Source organism: Cydia strobilella, chromosome Z (genome assembly GCF_947568885.1).
Source record: "Cydia strobilella chromosome Z, ilCydStro3.1, whole genome shotgun sequence".
Classification (NCBI taxonomy): domain Eukaryota; kingdom Metazoa; phylum Arthropoda; class Insecta; order Lepidoptera; family Tortricidae; genus Cydia; species Cydia strobilella.
In genome coordinates this window covers 16,508,429-16,530,943 of record NC_086068.1, presented here as the reverse complement: position 1 = coordinate 16,530,943, position 22,515 = coordinate 16,508,429, and the positions used below count along the sequence as shown (strand labels likewise).

At 35.8% G+C, this 22,515-nt stretch overlaps 1 protein-coding gene across 1 annotated transcript; it reads left to right on the top strand.

Moving 5' to 3' along the window:
* Positions 1-1,885: 1,885 nt before the first annotated feature.
* Positions 1,886-14,345, top strand: LOC134754109 (pancreas transcription factor 1 subunit alpha). The gene is made up of 6 exons (XM_063690185.1): positions 1,886-2,129; positions 3,559-3,731; positions 4,095-4,215; positions 12,736-12,856; positions 13,704-13,794; positions 14,070-14,345. Exons 1-6 carry the CDS (start codon positions 2,077-2,079, stop codon positions 14,186-14,188), a joined length of 678 nt encoding a protein of 225 aa, XP_063546255.1. The 5' UTR covers positions 1,886-2,076; the 3' UTR covers positions 14,189-14,345.
* Positions 14,346-22,515: the final 8,170 nt, after the last annotated feature.

The window sequence follows — 22,515 nt, the reverse complement described above, 5'->3', positions numbered from 1 at the left end:
CTATCGTATTCGCCCATGGAAAAGAAATTAACCAAATTTTGCAAAATTTTAATTTGACTTTTTCACCGTGTATTTGTCTGTATCGCCGAACTATATCAAGATAGAAGTAAAGAGCTCGGCAAATTGTAGGGAGACCGAGCGTGTAACATTTTGCGTAGGTACTTTGACGTCACGAGCGTAATTTAGTGATGAAAAACATAAGCCGCGCGAAACGATTCACAGATCGATTAGAACACGGCATCGATTCTAAAATATCGATAAGAACCGACAGAAGAAATGATAATTATTTTCGACAGAGGAAATGATAATTCACGTTGACGGTTCAACGGAGCCACGACGTTCTATTGCCAAAATAGTGTTTAGTTTTTAAGTTTATGAAATTTATATGTATGTTAGTCTATAAGGTATATGTAATATAGGCCTTGTTGCCTGAATTAAATTATAAAATAAAAATCACAGAACATCAAGATAGAAGGAAAGAGTTCAGTAATTTGTAGAGACCGAGCGTGTAACAATTTGCGTAGGAAACCATTTTTTACGACCAGTTGCTTCAATCTATTTATTTTTAATATTAGGATCATTCGGAAAACTTAAACAAAATTGCAATATAGAAGTAACCATAACCTGTTTGTTAATAATATTTGCTTTGCACTACGTACAAAGCGTTATATAGCTGCATATTAATATAAGAACGTAATCTCATTCATTTCGTCTGTTTTCAAAATCGATTTTAATAATCGAGTAAGAAAATCGCACTATTCTTACTTTTGACAGAAAAAATGAGATCGACCTTGAACGTGACTCGACAGTGCTCGACAGTTTGAATAGCTTATTTTTACATCGCTGGTTTTGAACGCACGCCAAGTCTGGCTCGTCAAATTTAAGCCGCAATGGAAAGCTAGCGTTGGCACACAATCGCCCGCTACTGTTTTGATGAAAATAATAAAATAAATAGTTTTTTAATCAATAACAGATATTTAAGGACAAATTGTACTTACCAATGAAAGGAAATACCTCCATTAACAGCTCCAACTTTATTGGTAGTGTTTGAACAGTTAATTATTGCGCAAGAAACCATTTTGTTTTTAAAACCTGACGTCGCAAGCAGACATCGATCGGGAGCAGACTGAAGTTCGCGGCGAGCAATTGAGCCACCGGGTCGTAGTTTCGCCACGCGAGGTACATACACTATTTTCTTCTATCTTGATATAGTTATGTGGTCTGTATGTTATATCAATAAATAATTAATCAAACAGTATACCTATGTATATGTATATGTTAAACAAACAGGAAATGTGTTGTGTTGTATCGAAAATTAGCAATAGGTATTGCTAAGTACCCTTAGTTGCCTTAGAGACTGCATTCAAGAAATACGTCAAAAATGCACTTCTCAAAAAGGGATCCTATAAAATAGGTGACTACTTGGGTTGGGAGACAAGGAACCATTGCCAAGTATCCAGTCTCGAAAGCTGTCATAGTTTTGGTAGCGGTGTCCCGGAGAGGCTTAGGGCGCTGTTGTTACTGGCTGTTCAACCTTATGTTTTTATGTTTGTGATGTTTAGATATTTTATACGTATATGCCCCGTTAGCGTTGTCTAAGGATTTAAACACAATAGCACTAAGGAAAGGTTTCGAATTGTTGAAGAATCGATTAGTAAACTAAGTGAAGATATAACTATTAGTAAATACCCTCATTCTGATAACTTCAGGAAAACATTAGAATCTAAATGGAAAATCAGCTACAACCCTCTGCTTCACAATGGGTAAAGTAAAGACTCCGCCCATTCTGCCCTCGACAGCGACAGCGACACCCACTCGGGGGTGGCGGCGCGCCGCCCCTCTATAACCTCAACTCAACCAAAAATAAAACTTTGCACACGGGAGTAAGGCCTCAGATGCTTTTAGCAGATTTGCTACCCCTTGTTTGTCGGGTGAATATGATGGTCACCCCTGGTACTATAAAATTAATTGTGTCGATTCGCAAAAGCTCATACCGTGTTACGCTGGCTGCGGAAACATTGGTGTTCTCGTCACGTTATCAGTGGCATTGTCAGTTTGTGTTAAAAGTAGTTAGGTATGTCAGGAGCCAGGACGCAGATTGCAGATTCATCAACTTCGCCGCCCTTAAGGTAACTACTTATATATTTTTTTCTTACTTGCAATTTTACATATGTGCTAGTGATCAGTAATGAGCATTTTACAAAGTTAACATTAAATCTCTGTTAGTGTTTCGCATTCCTGATACGACACTACATTAGTCTTGTCTTTTACCTGATCCATAAACGCACACACGTATTTTATAAGTACATAATTAAGGTTCTGTAATCATATAATTTGAGAAATGACTGAAAATCGGGTACAGTAGTACCTACCCGAACATAAGAATTTTTAAAATGTTCGTGTTTAGTTCAATTAGGGCATTTTTGGTCAAATACCTACCTAATTATCGTTTCATTTTCATGGCAACTTAGTTGAATTAAAGGAATCAGCATTACGAATTTCAGCTGAAATTATAATTAACGTGCATATAACATTAATTTTATTAAGCATATTCCTTATAATGGGATGTAAGTACCTACCGACTCCTTTGGATTAACTGTATTTATATGTATATTACCTACCTACCTATTTCATTAAAGTGAAAAGCTGAATTATTACGATTTCACCCTTAAATGCATAGTGATGGATGCAGCAGCCTACACAACTAAAAACATATAATTTTATGCATAATTAGATAAAATAGATTTGGTCCTGTATAATTATTTTGATCATAAACTAATACTTTTCGATGTTTAATTCAAATTTGAAGTGTATTTTAGTTAAAGAAAATATATTTGTTTTAAGACGAAATGGCGGAAAATTTTGAAATGTTGATGATACTAAAATATGTCATTTAGGCGGGTTTTTTCGGGGTATGCATTTATTTTATATATTTTAAGTCTTTATTACACGTATATAACAATTAGCGTAATTTTCTAATGGTAGTAAGATTTTTCAATAATCTTTTACCAATAATTGTATATTTACATAAAATTTAAATTATCATTACCCTATGTAAATTCTAACACAGATTTAGCTGTGAAAATCGATGTTAATTTTTATTTTTTTTTATTTTTCACAGAATCAGTAAACAATTAGGTAACACATATTTATATTAAATTCAGGCAAAAAGAAAAAATCATGCATTTAAGGCTTAAAAATAGGTTTTTTTTTGCGAGCAAACCTAATTTCTACAAAAAATGCAGGTTATGATTATAAGCTACTGAATTACGTATTTCAAAATATTATTTAATATTTATTTAGTAAGATAAAAATCATGGTTTATTTAAATGGAGAAACAACCCAGTTTACCCTACCTGTTTTAGGCAATGTAAGTCTTAACGAGACAATTAAGCTTCATTATATAATTATATGGATGTAATGAATCCGAAATAAAAGCTTTTTTTTTTTTTTTTTTATTGAATTATCCTTAACTTTCGGGAACATAAAAAACAACTTGCAAGTGTAGGAGTAGGTTGATCTGTTTTGGCTTAGGTACTTACGTGAAACTTTGTCCAGCGACAGTCGGCGGGTGGAGTACTCAGGCATGAAGTTCTCATACGCGGACGGCTCTGACGACGAGGCGCCGCTGAACGCCGAGCTGCCGTCGTGCGTATACGCGGCAGCGCGCAGCCGCCTGCAGCTCCCGCTGGCCGCCTACGTGCACCAGCACACCAGGCAGCTGCACTCTGGTAAGTGCTCTTGCTGCCGACTCTCTGTGCTTGAAGATAGATGCGTATCTAGAAAGAAAACCCTAATGAGATTATGAACGCCTTTTTATTCAACATTAGGTGTCCTAATGTGCTACCAATTTTCAGTTTTTTTTTTACAATTTCAAGGGTTTGAAAAAAGTGCAAAATTATAACCTGCAGCTAACAGTTACAAAAGACTTAAAACTGCTCAGCGCATTATTTGAAAAGCACAAAGCGTAACTTCAACTATTATTGTCCTGTCAGTTTCTAAATCATAGAATGCCGATTGTCTATTTACGTTGAGCCCTACCAGCATGTACAGTTAAACATTACACCAGGTAAAATAAGTGTGTTTTTTGGCAGAAGTCCTGCTGGAGGCGTCAACCGAGCCCGAGTACCAGTGCGGCGGCTCGCCGTACCGCGTGCAGCGCGCCGCCGCCAACGTCCGCGAGCGCCGACGGATGCTGAGGTCCGGCCCCAATGGGTACCCTTTTATTTGCACATTTTGTTTTCATGCTTTATAATTTATAGGTACGTGTACAGCTACCACTAGTACCCATACCATGAGTCACTGAGAGTGTCAAAACTGACATATACTCTATAACGTCTACGTAATTTACTTTCTATTCATCTCGCTCGCACTAATATGTCAGTACAAGCGAGATGCGTAGAAAGTAAGTTACGTTTACGCTCGCGTTTATGTCAGTGCCGAACTGATGGTAGCCGTACTAGTAAAGTTGTCACTGACATAAACGCGAACGTGAACGTAACTTACTTTCGATGCATCTCGCTCGTACATATTTGTGCGAGCGAGATGTATAGAAAGTAAGTTACGTTTACGCTCGCGTTTATGTCAGTGCCGAACTGATGGTAGCCGTACTAGTAAAGTTGTCACTGACATAAACGCGAACGTGAACGTAACTTACTTTCGAGGCATCTCGCTCGTACATATTTGTGCGAGCGAGATGTATAGAAAGTAAATTACGTAGACGTTAGCTCGTGAATCAATTATAGAATCTTTCGATTTCTCGGAACTCAAAATAAACACTCGCAAGAAAAACTAACTTTCCTCTCTTGTTACACAAATAACTATATTTACACAATTCAAGTAAACCAAATAACATTATAGTCATACTTGTTATGGCCATTTTTTGCCCGGATGCTGCACTTCATGATAAAAGCAAGCCGCTTTGCACAGTGCTAGTAGGGACCAAACTGAGTGATTTGACCCGCAGCAGCGCAAGTTTCACCCCTTAGGAACAGAGATGGCGCCACTTCTTTAAAAAAAAATTCAAAAAATTCTACAAGCTAAACCAATGAACCGATTTAAATGTTTAATATCTCAAATGAAAGCTCATTATATACATTACTTTTAAAAAAATACTCAAAAAATATATACTGATTATTTTCGATAAAAAACGGCATCTTAAGTTTTTTTTTTACTCGATTGATAGTTTTTACTTGGTTTCTCAAAAAAAAATTATGGAACATGAATAACTTAATGCATGTATATATTACTGAATAAATAACAAGTATTATAAAAAAAGACCGACACCGATACCTCTCATACTTCACGAAATATAAAAGTTTTAATGTGAGTATAAATTTCTTCAAAATATATTTCAAAAAATTCTACAAACTTAACTATTTGACCGATTTCAATATTTAATATCTCAAATAAAAGCTCGTTATATACATTACTTATAGAAAAATACTCATAAAACATATACTGAACCCTTTTGGCAAAAAACGGCATCTTAAGTTTTTTTTCTTACTCGATTGATAGTTTTTACTTGATTTCTTAACAAAAATATTATGGAACATGAATAGTTTAATAAATATATATATAGCACTGAGTATATAAAAGTATTACAAAAAAACCCGACACCGATACCTTTCATTCTTCACGAAATATTTAAGTTCAATTATGCACGTTCTTACAAATAAATCCTTTAAAAGAAATCTTCAATCGCAGTAAGTGCACTGATTTTAATATGACATGTGTCATATGAAAAGATATCACCCAATTTATTTTAATAAATTAAAATTTATAAATAAAAACTGAATAAAGTTTTTTCCTGGTGGTGAATTACAAAAAAATATAACAAATCTAAAATTAGGAATTATTTTTATTTAAAGTGACTACATTTGTAAACAAAAAACTTAAATGTCCTCTTCGGGTTCATAGTTCATATTTCATATTTCATATTTATTTATTGCAACCATGGTTTTATAGGTATTACAAATTCTTGGTAGTTCCACATGGACCCCGTGGGGCATAGCAATATTACATGCATACTTAGAATGTAATCTTAAATCTATGTGTATAATATAAAAGTAGGTCAATTTAGTAGTTTCTATACATATAAGCCGAATTGAATCAGTCAGTGTATTAAATACAAAAATAAACGGGCAACTAATTATTATTAGGTGATGTCAAATTATATGGTTCACCGGTAGATGTAAAACTGAAAAAGAAAAGTCGTTTTGTTAAGTACTCATACCATTCCAATACTACAAAATTACTGATCATACATGAACTGGTTGCTGTCGATTACTGTTGAATTATTTTTGTGCCTAGTTGATAACCATTAAACCTACAATTTTGTGCCAGACCTATAATTAGTGGTCAGCATGCAAAATAACCCTGGATTGAAAATTACATTAACTTACTTTTGATTTGTACAGCCACATTTGCATGATTTACTCTGGGCTGTGCATGGCCAGCTGACGAGACGACACCCTCAATGCATAGTTTCGCAGCCAGATTTGCAGCCACAATGGTCCAAGAGGCTTAATTGAGACCAAATCGCTGTAACTGCCGACCATTCCGGAGTCCAACTCTCTTTTTCCTCAGTCCATCCCCAAAAAGATGTACATGGTATGGAAACTTCTGGTTTCACAGCGTTTCCCCATATATGGCCCTCTTGGTAAGCTGCTCGAAGTGCATGTTTATAAAGAGCAGCTGATGTAGGTGGCAGGGTTGGCAGGTTCTAATTTCTCGGCCAAATCAGATTTGTTCCCTGAACGACGCCCTCCATTGACTGACAACGAAGGTGGACAAATTTGGTTTTCGTGCTGGAAGAATTTGTTCAGATCAAGCTGCCTTTCTCTGGCCACTATAAAAAGACGGGAAAATAGGAGTATGTCAACTTTTAAGTTTTTGATTTTGTCAGTTGTCAGGTGTGTAACTACATATTTTAATTTTAGTATAAAGTAACCCTAGAAATCTATGTTATGTCTATGTTATTGTTTGGCCAAACGGAACACATAAACGTAAATGAAGTTCACAAATATTTGTTTGCTTCAAAAAACAAGCTTGTGACAAGCCTGCCACCTACATCAGCTGCTCTCTATAAACATGCACTTCGAGCGGCTTACCAAGCGGGCCATATATGGGGAAACGCTATGAAACCAGAAGTTTCCATACCATGTCCACCTTCTTGGGGATGGACTGAGGAAAAAGAGAGTTGGACTCCGGAATGGTCGGCAGTTACAGCGATTTGGTCGCAATTAAGCCTCTTGGACCATTGTGGCTGCAAATCTGGCTGGGAAGCTATGCGTTGTGAGTGTCGTCGCGTCAGCTTACCATGCACAGCCCAGTGTAAATCATGCAAAGGTGCCTGTACAAATCAAAAGTAAGTGAATGTAATTTTCAATCCAGAGTTATTTTGCATGCTGACCACTGATTATAGGTCTGGCACAAAATTATAGGTTTAATGGTAATCAACTAGGCCAAAAATAATTCAACAGTAAATCTACAGGCACAAAAATTATCCAACAGTAATCTACAGCAACCAGTTCATGTATGATCGGTGATTTTGTAGTATTGAAATGGTACGAGTACTTCTCAAAACGACTTATTTTCAGTTCTACATCTACCGGTGAACCCGAAGAGGACATTTAAGTTTTTTGTTTACAAATGTAGTCACTTTAAATAAAAATAATTTCTAATTTTAGATTTGTTATATTTTTTTGTAATTCAGCACCAGGAAAAAACTTTATTTAGTTTTATTTATTATTATTTTATTTATTAAAATAAATTGGGTGATTTCTTTTCATATGACACATTTCATATTAAAATCAGTGCACTTACTGCGGTTGAAGATTTCTTTTAAAGAATTTATTTGTAAGAACGTGCATAATTGAACTTAAATATTTCGTGAAGAATGAAAGGTATCGGTGTCGGGTTTTTTTGTAATACTTTTATATACTCAGTACTATATATATATTTATTAAACTATTCATGTTCCATAATTTTTTTTTATGAAATCAAGTAAACTATTAATTGAGTAAGAAAAAAAACTTAAGATGCCGTTTTTTGCCAAAAGTATTCAGTATATGTTTTTTGAATATTTTTATATTAGTAGTATATATAATGAGTTTTTATTTTCGATATTGAACATTAAAATCGGTCGAATAGTTTAGCTTGTAGAATTATTTGGAATATATCTTGAAGAAATTTACACTCACATTCAAACTTTCATATTTCGAGAAGTATGAGAGATATCGGTGTCGGGTTTTTTTTATAATACTTTTTATTTATTCAGTAATATATACATGCATAAAACTATTCATATTCCATACAATTTTTTTGAGAAATCAAGTAAAAACTATCAATCGAGTAAAAAAACAAACTTAAAATTCCCGTTTTTATCAAAAGTATTGAGTATATATTTTTTGAGTATTTTTTTAAACGTAATGTATATAATGCGCTTTCATTTGAGATATTAAACATTTAAATCGGTTCATTGGTTTAGCTTGTAGAATTTTTTGAAATATTTTTTAAAGAAGTGGCGCCATCTCTGTTCCTAAGGGGTGAAACTGCCGCTGCTGCGGGTCAAATCGCTCAGTTTGGTCCCTACTATCACTGTGCAAAGCGGCTTGCTTTTATCATGAAGTGCAGCATTTTGTTCATAACAAGTATGACTTAGTTCTGAAAATTTACTTGGATTGTTGTGAAAGTGTAAATATTAAACAGGATATTTTTTAGTATACGCGGTGTCCAGTTATGGGAAGGTGGCCAGTAATAGATGATTTACCCTACTTTAACTAAACGGGAATTATCTCGTTAATAATACATATGTAATAAATATATTGTATGGGAGGTTTTATAGTTTTCTGATGCAAACACATTTTTACACAACTTAAAAAAAAACAATTTGATTTAAAGCCTGACCAGTAATATATGATCATGCACCATGTTGCGGAATTTCGTTTGAACTAATTTCTTACACTGGCAATAAATTTAATGATAGGTTGTCACATGGTTGTCATCATTGTCATTGTCATTGTGGCGGTTTACTTGAATAATACGTAAGTGTTGAATATTAAATAAATAATGACAAAAAATGCCTAAAACTACACATAATAAAGAGCGAAACATTGTAAATAATGTATACAGGGTGTCCTTAGCCATTGGAGAAAGCCGAAATGTACATATGCATTAAGGGGCCCAGTTAGAACAAAAATTTGACAGTTCCGAACAACTGGCAGGCCGATATCGTCCGGCGGACTGATAGTCAGTGGGCCCCTTTAGGGTATTTAGAATCAGTATACCAAGTATCATAACAATCGGTGTAGCGGTTACGAAGAAATTTACAAATTACGATTTTTTACTTTGGAGCAGCCTGTATGTGTTAATAGCTTTTTTTTTATACCACGTCGGTGGCAATCAAGCATACGGCCCGCCTCATGGTAAGCAGTTACCGTAGCCTATGGACGCCTGCAACACCGGAGATATTACACGCGCGTTGCCGACCCTAACACTCCTCTCCCTCGTTGAGCTCTGGCAACCTTACTTACCGGCGGTAATAAATACTATGAACCCTTCTTCGACCTTATTGATTATCTTTTTAATTTATGACATTAATAAGATTCAGACTTTTGACTAATGTCATCATTGCCGCACATTTTCGAACAAGATGTAAAAAATACTGCCAATGATTAACACAGTATGTTTCTTTTTGTTGTCGATCATTGGAATTAATTTTTGTTTGAAATTTTTTTTTTATCTTTTGTTCCAATTAAAAAAATATTAACGTTAGAGCATTCCTGAGAAGTAACCCTACGTGGGATTTCTGGGTTTGTCCAATGGCTAAGGTCACCCTGTATAATAAACTGCTGGAAATATAACGTTCGGGAAATAAAACTATTACGCTACAAAACATTTACAAATTAACATCAGAGCTGACAGGTAAACAAATCAAAATGTCATTATAGTCTGGTTATTTAGAATTGGTTATTGTACTGTTATGTTATTTATGTTATACATATACGAGCGAGGAAATACCTACATTAAATTTTTTTTATTAATCACTTTTCGGGTCTATCGCGAATTTATTTTGTTACCTTTATTTACCGACGTTTCGACACAGGTTTCACTGGTCGTGCAGGTCACGGCTAACTGATGTCCCAGCAAAATGTCAAAACAGAAATTTGTGTGACTACCCGACAAAAAGTGTATTTAAAGTTTGGGGTAGACATTACATTTTCAAACCACCCACTACACATAAATCTTAATTATTGTCAATAGTCCGACACGAAACACTCACAACATCCGCGCACACATCCGAAGATTTTAAATGTGATTAATATGTGTTAAAAACGCGAAAATTTTACCTAAATGTTATATAACAAAAATTGGTTTGAATTTGAAAAAACATTTATTATGGCTTTGGAGCCGATCGATCTTGATCATTGACAATGTACAAAGCCTACAAAGGTTACGGAATATATCTAGTAAGATTATAAACGAAATAATTTTTCAGGTATAGAACTGAGCTGAGCTGGTATTGGTATGTTACGACGAAATTAAATACAAGTATCTGCAGTTTTTTTGTTTTACTTATAGTATCAGCGCTGGTGGCCTAGCGGTAGAAGCGTGCGACTTTCAATCCGGAGGTCGCGGGTTTGAACCCCGGCTCGTACCAATAAGTTTTTCGGAACTTATGTACGAAATATCATTTTGATATTTACCGCTTTTTTAGTATCTTTTCTCTGAACGAAAACATCGTGAGGAAACCGGACTAATCCTATTAAGACCTAGTTTCCCCTCTGGTTTGGAAGGTCAGATGGCAGTCGCTTTCGTAAAAACCAGTGGGTACGTCAATTCTTGGGATTAGTTGTCAGGCGGACCCCAGGCTCCCATGAGCCGTGGCATAATGCCTGGATAACGCGAGGAAGATGATGATGATCTGTAGTAATTATAGTCATTAATAAACTTTCTAGGTAAATCAGAGGCATCGATTATGCGAATTACGAGAGAAGGTTGTTCGCAAAACCACAACTCTGCTGCAGAGGACAGGGAGACACCACAACACAAGTTCTAACCTAACCTAACCCAATGTTCTGATAGCATTTCGTTTCTGTAAGGGTCAAGGTTCTAACCTAACCTAACCTAACCCGCTTTTCTGATAGCAGTTCGGTTCTGTGAGGATCGCAGTTCAAAAAAAGTCCAGGTCCAGATTTGGGCCTGGGTCCATAACGAAGAGAATAAATCGCCAAACGTGAACTATGTGTCGTTGAAGAGTTCCATGTCACTCTTTTAAATGGAAATGCTGGATTAGTTGATGAAAATACAAAAATCACTATATGTATGCCTTTCACATTTGAGGAGTTCCCTCGATTCCTCATGGATCCCATCATCAGAACTCGAGCTTAACAAAAATGTGTCTTGAAAACCTAACTTGCTTAACAAACATAACGAAGAGGACAAATCGCCAAACGTGAACTATGCGTCATTGAAGAGTTCCATTCTGATCATCATCAGCAGTTCCACTTCATCAAATGTCACTTTTTTAAATGTAAATGCTTGATGTGTTGATGAAAATACTAAAATCACTATAAGTGTATGCCTTTAACATTTGAGGAGTTCCCTCGATTCCTCATGGATCCCATCATCAGAACTGCGTTTTGACAAAAACGGGACTAATCTGTATGTATATACTTACAATCAAAAAAAGAAAATTTTAAATCGGTCCAGAAATGATGGAGTTATAGAGTAACAAACATTAAAAAAAAACATACAACCGAAATGAAAACCTCCTCCTTTTGAAATCTTGAAGTCGGTTAAAAAGTAGATACAATTAGACGATTTTGACCTATGTGTGATATTAAGAAAATCCGTGAACGGTAAAAAAAAAAGAAATACCGACATTTAAAACAAATGTGGACCGAATATTTGGATTCTGATTTTGATTATTTATTTATTTTGATTACGGTGAACAAAAGTATGTAAGTCAAAATAACGTGTTGTCATTCCACGTTGTTTAGACTATACTGAACTGTTGCCATATAAATGAGAATAATAGCGCCCTCTTGATAATGATCATTGATCATATATTTCTGGTCAGGCTTTAATGTTAACTTGACAGTAGGTACTCTCTAATTCATATGTTCGAAAAGTATTAATAGGGGATATTACTGCAATGTTCTGCCAATAATATTAGTATGGATTAAAGAGCCCGATAAAACTGAACACTTCTGTGGAGTTCATTCTAAAGCTAAAACAAGAAGTATAGTATGAAGCTTGCGAGTGGCAATAGATTTACTCTAACGAGTACCTAGTTATGTTAATTTGTAGGCTAAAGGCTGTCAACCACTTTTTATTTCTGTTTGTTATGTGAATGTCGCAACTTCAGCATTTTTGTGTCGATATAATGTTGTATTGTTAACGTTGATTTTAGTTATTATTTCTTATTTGGACTTCTGAGCGTGGTATAAAAGTCCATTCAAAATTACCGCCGGAATTAAAAATACATGTTACATTGAGCTTAAAAGCCACAATCATCGACGGACTTTTGAATTCGGAGTAAAACTTACAGGGTCAATTCTTTAACTTTATACACATGGTTTTATTGAGTTGACTCACTTGTTAATAAAATCCCAATTTCCCGGCCTCAGTAGTACTTGGTAGTACCTACCTAAAGTACTTGTGACATTGACATGTCAGTGTCTGAAATGTGAATGTTGCTAAAATGTGCGTGTGACGTTGTGTCTTTAGCAGTATAAACTCGGCGTTCGACGAACTGCGCGTGCACGTGCCGACGTTCCCCTACGAGAAGCGGCTCAGTAAAATTGACACACTGCGCCTCGCCATCGCCTATATCGCTCTACTCAGGGAGGTCAGTCTTACAAACATCTTTTCTCAACGGCTTATAATCGATTTATGCTAATATGTACAGTCAGCTACAGATATAGTTAAACCCCTGCAAACAAACTTCTATGCAGGGGGGTCAGGTACATCTCTGCAGCTGACTTCTCAATTGAGCAGGACTGTTTTAATGACTGTGTTTAGTAGGTAACCCGTTTTATCAATTTCCGGTTATTTCTATTCACCACATATTGTAATGATATTGCAACTCTCCAAGTACCTAACCACTAGAAGTAATAATGTCAGGTGATATAAGAGAAACATAGCTTATAGGGGCAAGAGAAACCGTATGAGGTCAGTCCTTCCATTACGTAAATACTTTTAAGATAATTTTATTCATGCATTAGTTTTACAGTTTTACTTTTAGTATTATCATTTAATTTAGTTTTTAATATCTTTAAGTATCTGTTTATTTACCCTACAAGTGTTTCTCTTAACCCATAGGATGGTAGTTTTTCTTACTCCACCTAACCTTACCCTACACCACACCACACTACAGCTATTTTTAACGTCGCTCGTAGCGCTACGCCGTAATCCGTAGCAAAAGGGTGGTCGAAGAGGGGTGATAAAATATTGGAAAATTCACGTAGCGTGCTTATTATAACGCCAGAGATTTTGATTTTAGTGAGCATTTTTAGTGAGCAGAATAAAATGGTCGTAACCAAGTGGAAAAGGCTCTGTCTGCACCGGAATAAAAAGCAAAAAGATTTATCACCTATCAATTATGAGTTCAATGTTAACGCCTAAAAAAATTACACTCATTCAGATCTGTTGTTGTTGTTGTTGTTGTGTATATAATTACAACGTTTTTATTTTAGGTCTTGGACGCTGATTATGATCCATTGACATACGTGGAGAAATGCTTGAGAGGAGAAATCAAAGCAGACAGAGCACATTGGAATACAAGTGGTAAGTTTTAATTTCTCAGGAAATTTTTTGTTCCAATTTGTTCTACTATTTAATACGAGTATAAGGCGTCGCCAGCAAATAGGCTGGGGGGGGGGGGAATTTATTTAAAAAAATTGTTCTCTGTTCCCCCTTGGCCGACGCCCATGCGAGTATGTGAATATAATGTTTAACTCGGCTAGGATAATAAGTTTTGCAGATACTATTATAAATGTAATAAACTATAATATTACTCGTATCATCTTGCTCGTACCTAATATATATATTTTTGTGTTCAGACCTGACGGCCCGGCTGTCATGGATCAACTGGGAGAACCTGGGCGTCAATCCGCAGCGCCGCAGCGTACTGACGTCGCTGGCTTTGGGCTCGGACAACCTGCCGTATTCACATAACTAAAGCTTTCCAATCATGTATCTTACATAACATTATTTTATTGTCGAAACAACAGAAATGGCTCTGAAAACGGGAGAGTCTATAAAACGGGAGTACAATGAATTCAGTCGATCGACCATGCAAATACCGCAATGTAATCAAAATTGCATGCAAGTTCTTGAACCATCTCAGCCAAAAGCGAGGTTTAGACTAGCAAGAACTTGCATGCAATTTACGTTACATTGCGGTATCTGTTCAAACTTTTGAATGCAGTTTACCTTTTAGTCGGCAATGTAACGTAAATTGCATGCAAGTTCTTGCTAGTCTAAACCTTGCTAAATGGCAAGTGTTTGCACAATATAAGCAAAATGAGAAGTGAAGTTTCAAATCAATTAGACTATTTAGATGCGCCCTAAAACTATTTGAAGGGTAGATACACGGAAAGAACAAGTCTAGTCACTTTTTTGGAAAATGAGATTTTAATCTCAAAATGTAGAGCCCTCAATGAACTATTACAGGATGGCCCAAAAATACGTTGACAAAGTTTTTTCTAATTATTTTATTAAGTACTTACGTAACTAGTAGTACAAAATAAATAAAAACTACAGTCTTTTTGAAAGCATAAAAGCTACTTAAAGCACAACTCCTTGAGGATAAAGATAAAAACAATCGCTTGTCGTTTAATTAAGCAACGTGCCGCTACCTACTGAAAACTGGGAAAATGTACTTTATACTGATGAAAAATTTTTTTGTATTGATCAGGCCCATAATTACTAAAATGACAGAATTTACTATTCTAGTCGCCTTGCAGAAGCCGCAGTCATTCCTCATCGCCAAAAGCCGGATTCAGTTATGGTTTGGGGTGGTGTGCAGCAGTGGTGCAAAGATAATTTTCCCGGATTCATAAGTTCAAAAGAGTGGCCACTCTACTCGCCTAATCTAAATCTAATGGATTATAGTTTGTGGTCAATCTTAGAGACATGGGCCTGTGCTATTAAACACAAAAGTGTAAACGCTCTAAAAGCAACACTTGCCAAAAAATGGGAAAAAATATCCATGGAGGAGCTGCGGCATATCGTTGAAAATATTAACAAACGTTTGCGTTTGTGTATCAAAGCGAAAGGAGGCTATTTTGAAGACAATTAATTTTTTTTGCATAAAAAAAGACTGTAGTTTTAAATTTTAACTTATTATATAGGTACTAATAGTTACGTAAGTACCTACTTAATAATAAAACAATTAGAAAAAAAAATTGTCAACGTATTTTTGGGCCACCCTGCAGTTACAACTTCTGTTACCGCTGTAATTATAAATATCTCCTTTTTTTTCATTTTAAAACACCTATACACGAAAATAATAATATTATATGGTTAATAACCTACATTGTTCCTTTCACTTCCTTTCAAACCGCGATAACTCAAAATGTTGTCAGAGTGGCTAGACATGTTCTTTCAGTGTACCCTTTATTTGTAATATCGTTCCATATATAAAAAAATAATGAGAATCAGGTTAGATTCAAGGGGCCCACTGATTACCAGTTCGCCGGACGATATCAGCCTGTCAGTTGTTCGGAACCGTCAACTTTTTTTCTAACTGAAAGGCTAATATCGTCCGGGGGACTGGTAATCAGTGGGCCCCTTAAGTCACTTCTAGTCACGAGTGCAATCTAGCATAAATGGCTCTAAAATTAAACCCGAAATTACTGTAGTGAGCTCTGCTTACTTCAAATTTCAATGTCGCGTGCACTGTTTATAAAAGCGTACTTACCTACCTAATGTTTTACATTAGAAAAAAAAACGTATTTATCATTAGAGTTTTAAATGATTCACGTTTAGCTTCACTAGACTTATATTGACAGTCAGCTATTTCTCAGCATCTTGAGTTGGGTACAAATCACTGGATCGAGTTGCATAGTCCCAAGGTCATTTCGACAGAACGCCACTATATGTATATACCAAGATTGGTAAGAGAAGCCGTTGAAATTCACAAATTCAAAAATTTCAATTGTGAAGATGGGTTTAAACTGTCAAATATGTGGAATCCTGTGATTTGTTTGTGTAAAAACCAGTGATATCCGAATCAAACACGCGTAGTGACACTGTGAGTGTAGTATGCTTGGACAGACCAACGAGTGTAAACGCGACCAGACCAACGCAACCGATGGTAAAGTTGAAAGCGAACGCAGCCGACGCGCAAGAATGAGGGTAGAACGAGCGCGGTCTACACAACTTTGACACCCAGCCGCTATCTTCAGTCACCCGTGAACATGATGCATGTAACAGTGTCGAAATATCGGGAGCTCATAAATAATACAAAAGGTATATATATATGTATATCCCGGTCAATATAAGTCTACGTATTTATCATGTTTGTTTTTAGAATTTGTCCTAAAGATTTGAAAGTATATTGTTATGTTATGTGAATGGTGGACAGCTAGGAGCTATAACCTACTGTTTAAAATACGCCATAATACATGTGTTATTTTGGACAAGAATCACAATCGTATGCATATTATGAATTACGAAAATTTGATTCTCGATCAGATGTCGCTACTACCTTTGGCCTACTCTCGTATAGAGGGCGTTGACGGTTTCGTTTGTTATTTAACAATTTTAACGCATATTAGTGAAAGAACATGGGTCAAAATAATAAAAATAATTAATGCAAATAAAAAAAATCATTTATCCATATTTAAATACATTTTATCGTATTTTTATAAATCTTTATTTTTAGTTTTAAAGTGTGTCGATAGATGGCAGTGAATTTACTGTGGTTACAAAATTTACTACAACAGTACCGCTCTATAATATTATATCCTCTTTGTGCTTATAATATTAGTTATAAATTGTTGAGCAATACACTTTTCGTCAGTCGCGACACATGTGACATCTTAGTGCAGAGTAGCAGTACTGATAGTTCCGCTACTTGACGCTAGATGTACACTACGAAAATAATAGTTTTTTTTGGTAACAAAACCGATGTATGGAGTGAACACTATGTCTTCTTAATTCTCTTTGATGTTACCAAAGGCAACCAAAGGTATGAAAATATATCCTCCAAGCATTGTTTATCGCTATTATATACACGCACTTAGTTTGTACATTTGTAGTTTTTTGTAGAGTAGATATAATTTTAGAATCAAGATGTAGGTACCTTTTTTAACAGGCCCTTTATACTACCTTTACGTACCTTAATAACTAATGTTTGAAATGTGGGCCAAACTGAGTATTACCATTATTAACATTATTAGGGAAGACCTGCACGGCTCAACGTAAACGTCAAGTGTCTACTCGTGGTACGGCTACTGCAAGGTACATTCAAAGAAGTTGAACCTTGTACATATTTACACTACTTATATCATATGCGATGCCTCATGGCATTTATAGTGTGAATATGATCAGAATCAACATGGCCCATCGTTAATGTATCTATATAATTAAACCTGGCACCGTAAACAATATTGTAATAATTATATTCAGTGGTTACATGTAAACTGTGCAATATTAATCTATTATAATTATATTAGTGAATGTAAACACGGTCAGTTGATATGTAAATATTATTATTTATTAAAATGATATAATTTAATTTATAGTGTTGCTTTATTTCATCAGGCGGATAAAATAACAAGTAGTGTGGTACCTAAGTAAGTAGTAAAAAGGTATAGAGAGTTTATTTTAATGAATGCGCATAAGGTTATACCTACTGCAGGCCGCGGGAATTTACTATTACCTACCTAGGTAACCATTTCCATACGATACGCAAACGAAGTCGCGGGCAGTTGTTCGTAACTTTACAAACCCACAATCCGGTAGACAACATAGCTATTGCAAAAAGTTTTCATGATTGCATCCCGGTCTATTACGGTAAAAGAAACAAGTGCGAAGCGATATCTGGTAGATATCGATTTATGTGCCGAGCCCCGCCCCACCCCACAGACACACGAAATGTTCCATGAGCAATCTATTGAGACTTTTTAGGGTTTCATTCCTCAAAAAGTAATAACGGAACACTTTAGTCTGCTTGTCGTAGGCTGGTACAAAATTTTTTGGGTGGTACCTAAGTGATATTGTAACCAAAATGTTAATATATTTTTCCTTTTTTATTGTGGGACGTACCACATTATTACAATCTATAAATTATATATACACACAGACAGATGTCAATCACAATGAAAAAATCAACGATGATCAACTCTGGTCAACGTGGGACTCGAACCCACATCCTTGGATTGCCGGTCCAATGCCAGAGTTGATCATCGTTGATTTTTTCATTGTGATTGACATCTGTATATACAATTTATAGATTGATATTGTAACTATTTATGTTTAGAGAAAAGTAGATAGGTACATATGAATTCCTAAAAGTATTATAAATACTAAAACGCGCTTTTCTGGATGTTATCTGTGTTTATGTACTTATATTGAAAAAAAAAATAAGAACATAATATACATCACAGATTATTAACTAGTTACTTAATACATACATTAGGTACAAATGAGTATCGTGTCGGTGTGCAAGTCAAACTCGCACTTATTTCTGCTTAGGTACTAATATAAATTATCATATGTACTTAATATACTAAATATACAATAATAAAATACTATGGAAGCTTAATAAATTGTAAAGGAACAGAGGAATGGGAGTCTTTAATAGTACTTTCGATGCTAGTGCGAAAAGTATGTTATTACTTCACGAGTACCGAGATATCTTGCCACTCGCCTACAGCTCGTGGCAAGACTCGGGACGAGCAGAGGATGACATTTTCGCACGTGTATCGATCGACGTTTTTTAATACAGTTGCGAAAAAATAAGAAAAACAACAAGTAAGGAATAAAAAACAATATCGAAACAATGCCTTTGGAAACTTAGCTTACAGTAAGAAAAAACGCCTCTTCTTTGACAGGCGTTTCGGCAGCTATTCCTATCTCTACCTTCCATAGCTATTCCGTTTCATTCAGACAACTTATTAAGAACGGTAATTCAATCTTCAATATTAAAAAATAAACCTCGTATCGTAAGGCCCAGTGTGCGTTACAATGTACACTGTTTCAATCTAATTTGAACCTTTCAAAAACTACATAAAGTAGCATTTCTTTTGTTCATTGTTTTCTCATCATCAGACGCATACAAAATAAAACTTGCCTCTTCTGTTGCCGAAAGTAAAGGATTTCTGATAGAAAACCACAGTAACGTTAAAGTCACCAATTTAGTCGCCCTCTTCTTTTATTTCCAGATTTGAAATTCCAAATATACCTATGTTACATCACGGCCATGAAATATCTTACCCCATATCCCGTTTTTTTTTTCACTTCGGCCGCCCTCTAACTTTCAAGCTCCCTCCACACTCGTGCGCGAAGCCGCGAACGCGAGTGTGGAGTCTAGTTCGATAATCAGCGAAATCGACTCCACACGCGCGTTCGCGGCTTCGCGCCGCGTAGCGTAGTCTGGAGCGGGCTTCAGGAACAAGAAAGGCAAATTAGCACCTCAATTTCTACATAAATTAGGTATATCGAGGAGTGTTCTTGAAATATGTAGGTACTAACTAGATAGCGTAGCACGGCTGCGCTTATCGCACATAATAACTTAACAACCATGTGTTACTATGGAAAATCTGAGTCGTTTGATCTACATGTGCAAAATTTATTAGAATAAACAAAATATTTGTGTATAACTAGACGAACTCCTCTGCATCGGGGCTCGTTGAAAACTCAGGACTGTCTGTTATTTTTACCTATAAGTACCTACTAAGAATTTAATATATATGTTGGCAGCCGATCTTAAGATCAGGCGGATCGTATTTTTTCGTGTGTAATGTTTTGACGGTAGTAACATTTAAAACAATAGATAGGTAGGATAGGTTCGTTAGACTGCTTAAGGTGCCCGAAGGGCATACTGTCCAGACTGTCCAGAGCTCCGTCGACTCAGAGAACAAGACAAAAAAATTATCGTTTTATGATATGCCTAGGCATTTCACGATCTGTCTGATCTTCCGATCGGCCGCCGACATATATTTACGTAGATCAGTTCCTCGATCCGATCACAGAACTGAATGACAAAGAACAGGTCAAGCTTCAAAAGTGCGACCAAAAATGAATTTGCGTAAATTGTCTATGTGAGATCAAAACTAGTGATGCCATGTTACAACATCTGTCGGTGTTTGACTGTTTCATCGACTACTTTTGCAAATTTCATTATTTTATCTAAATAAAAATGTTATACGAGTGTTATTGGACCCCATTAGCGCCATTTATATATTTAAATTTTCTTTAGAGCTGACGGAAATAAGTAAATAACGAAACTTATAACCGAGGGTACAGTCTGGATCAAAGTGGATAAATATACTGTAACACACCAATGTTACCATGAAATGATGTGCCTCGATATATTTGGCCACTTTGGCCGTCACTATCTTATTTGATGCTGACTATACGACGCGCGACGATGGGTCCTTCAATATTAATAACAAAACTTCCGTGAGACACAGACATATTAAACATATTAATAACCACCGACCGACCGGACCGTCACCGTCGACGCAAGCTCCTGATGACGCTACTCGGTACGGAGTAAAACATGTCGAGCGTTTTCGACTTAAAATACGTGAGTGACCCGTTATTAATATGTTTAATGGGTCCTTCAATACTTCCCAGGAAATGAATTAAGCATCGTAGTTCTTTACTGCTAAACATGTGCATCTTTTAATAATTTTTAAGAAAAAAAAAACCGACTTCAATGGGGGAAGCCGTTGAAAGATTACTTATTGTTGATGGTGCACTCTTAGATTCCAGACAATGAAATGAAAAACACTAATTATGTAGAAAAGGAGGTAAAACCACCCACTTTTCTAGTAGCATTTTGGTTCTAGGGTCGCAGTTCTAACCTAACCTAACCCACTTTTCTGATAGCATTTCGTTTCTGTAAGGGTCACAGTTTTAACCTAACCTAACCTACTTTTCTGATACTTTTGTTCTGTGAGAATCGCGGTTCAATGTCCATGTCCGGCTGTCCGGGTCCAAGTTTGGGCCCAAGTTCGGTCTGTGTCCGGGTCCGAGTCGGGGTCCGGGTTTAAGTCCGGGTCCGAGTTCGGTCCGGGTCCGAGTTGGGGTCCATGTCCAGACCCGGGTCCGGGTCCGAGTCCGGGTCCAAGTTTGCGTCTGGGTCGATAACGAAGAGAACAAATCGCCAAACGTGAACTATGCGTCATTGAAGAGTTCCGTTCTGATCATCATCAGCAGTTCCATTTCATCAAATGTAACTTTTTTAAATGGTAATGGTGGATTTGTTGATGAAAATACGAAAATCACTATATGTATGCCTTTCACATTTGAGGAGTTCCCTCGATTCCTCATGGATCCCATCATCAGAACTCGAGCTTGACAAAAATGTGTTTTGAAAACCTAACTTGCTTAACAAACATAACGAAGAGGACAAATCGCCAAACGTGAACTATGCGTCATTGAAGAGTTCCGTTCTGATTATCATCAGCAGTTCCACTTCATCAAAGGTCACATTTTTAAATGTAAATGCTTGATTTGTTGATGAAAATACTAAAATCACTATATGTATGCCTTTGACATTTGAGGAGTTCCCTCGATTCCTCATGGATCCCATCATCAGAACTGCGTTTTGACAAAAACGGGACCAATCTGTATGTATATACTTACAATAAAAAAAAAAGAATTTTCAAAATCGGTCCAGAAATAACGGAGTCATGGAGTAAAAAACATTTAAAAAAAACTTACAACCGAATTGAGAACCTCCTCCTTTTGAAATCTTGAAGTCGGTTAAAAAAGTACAACAATAGGTGTTATTTTAAGTCGAGCATGAATATATTTGTTGTGAGGAAATAATTTTATATTGATATATCGACTAGTCATATGCTGATTTTGTCAAGCCCTAGCGTAAAGTAACAATTTAGGTTTTTACACAAAATAATCTTGAATATTGACTTACGAGTATGATAAGTATTAACACATTACGGAAGAAAAACTAATAATTAACCGTGTAAGCCGGGCTTTAAACACTATTTTTATGCTATTCATTTAACAAAATATCCTATAGAAAATATCGCCCGGATTATAAAAAATTGCCTGTAAAATGAGTATTTTCTTAGATTATTTGGCCCTGTTACACTGCATTCCAGCACATAACATTACACCAACTTGACTGCAACACTATTTTATTTAGCACATTGATTAATATTTTTCAAATTCAAAATGCAACGTTACTTAATTTATTAATTTCTTATATCTAGGTTCGATTATAAATAATAATAAAATGAAATAAACAATAATAATAAATGTATGGACTAAGTATGTACATAAAAATCATGTCAAAGATACATTAAA

Excerpts from the sequence above, each read along its gene's own strand:
- LOC134754109 (XM_063690185.1), top strand. The coding sequence starts at position 2,077 with ATGTCAGGAGCCAGGACGCAGATTGCAGATTCATCAACTTCGCCGCCC. Across the intron at positions 4,216-12,735 it reads CTGAGGTCCGGCCCCAATGG|CAGTATAAACTCGGCGTTCG; the intron begins GTACCCTTTTAT and ends TTGTGTCTTTAG. Across the intron at positions 13,795-14,069 it reads AGCACATTGGAATACAAGTG|ACCTGACGGCCCGGCTGTCA; the intron begins GTAAGTTTTAAT and ends TTTTGTGTTCAG.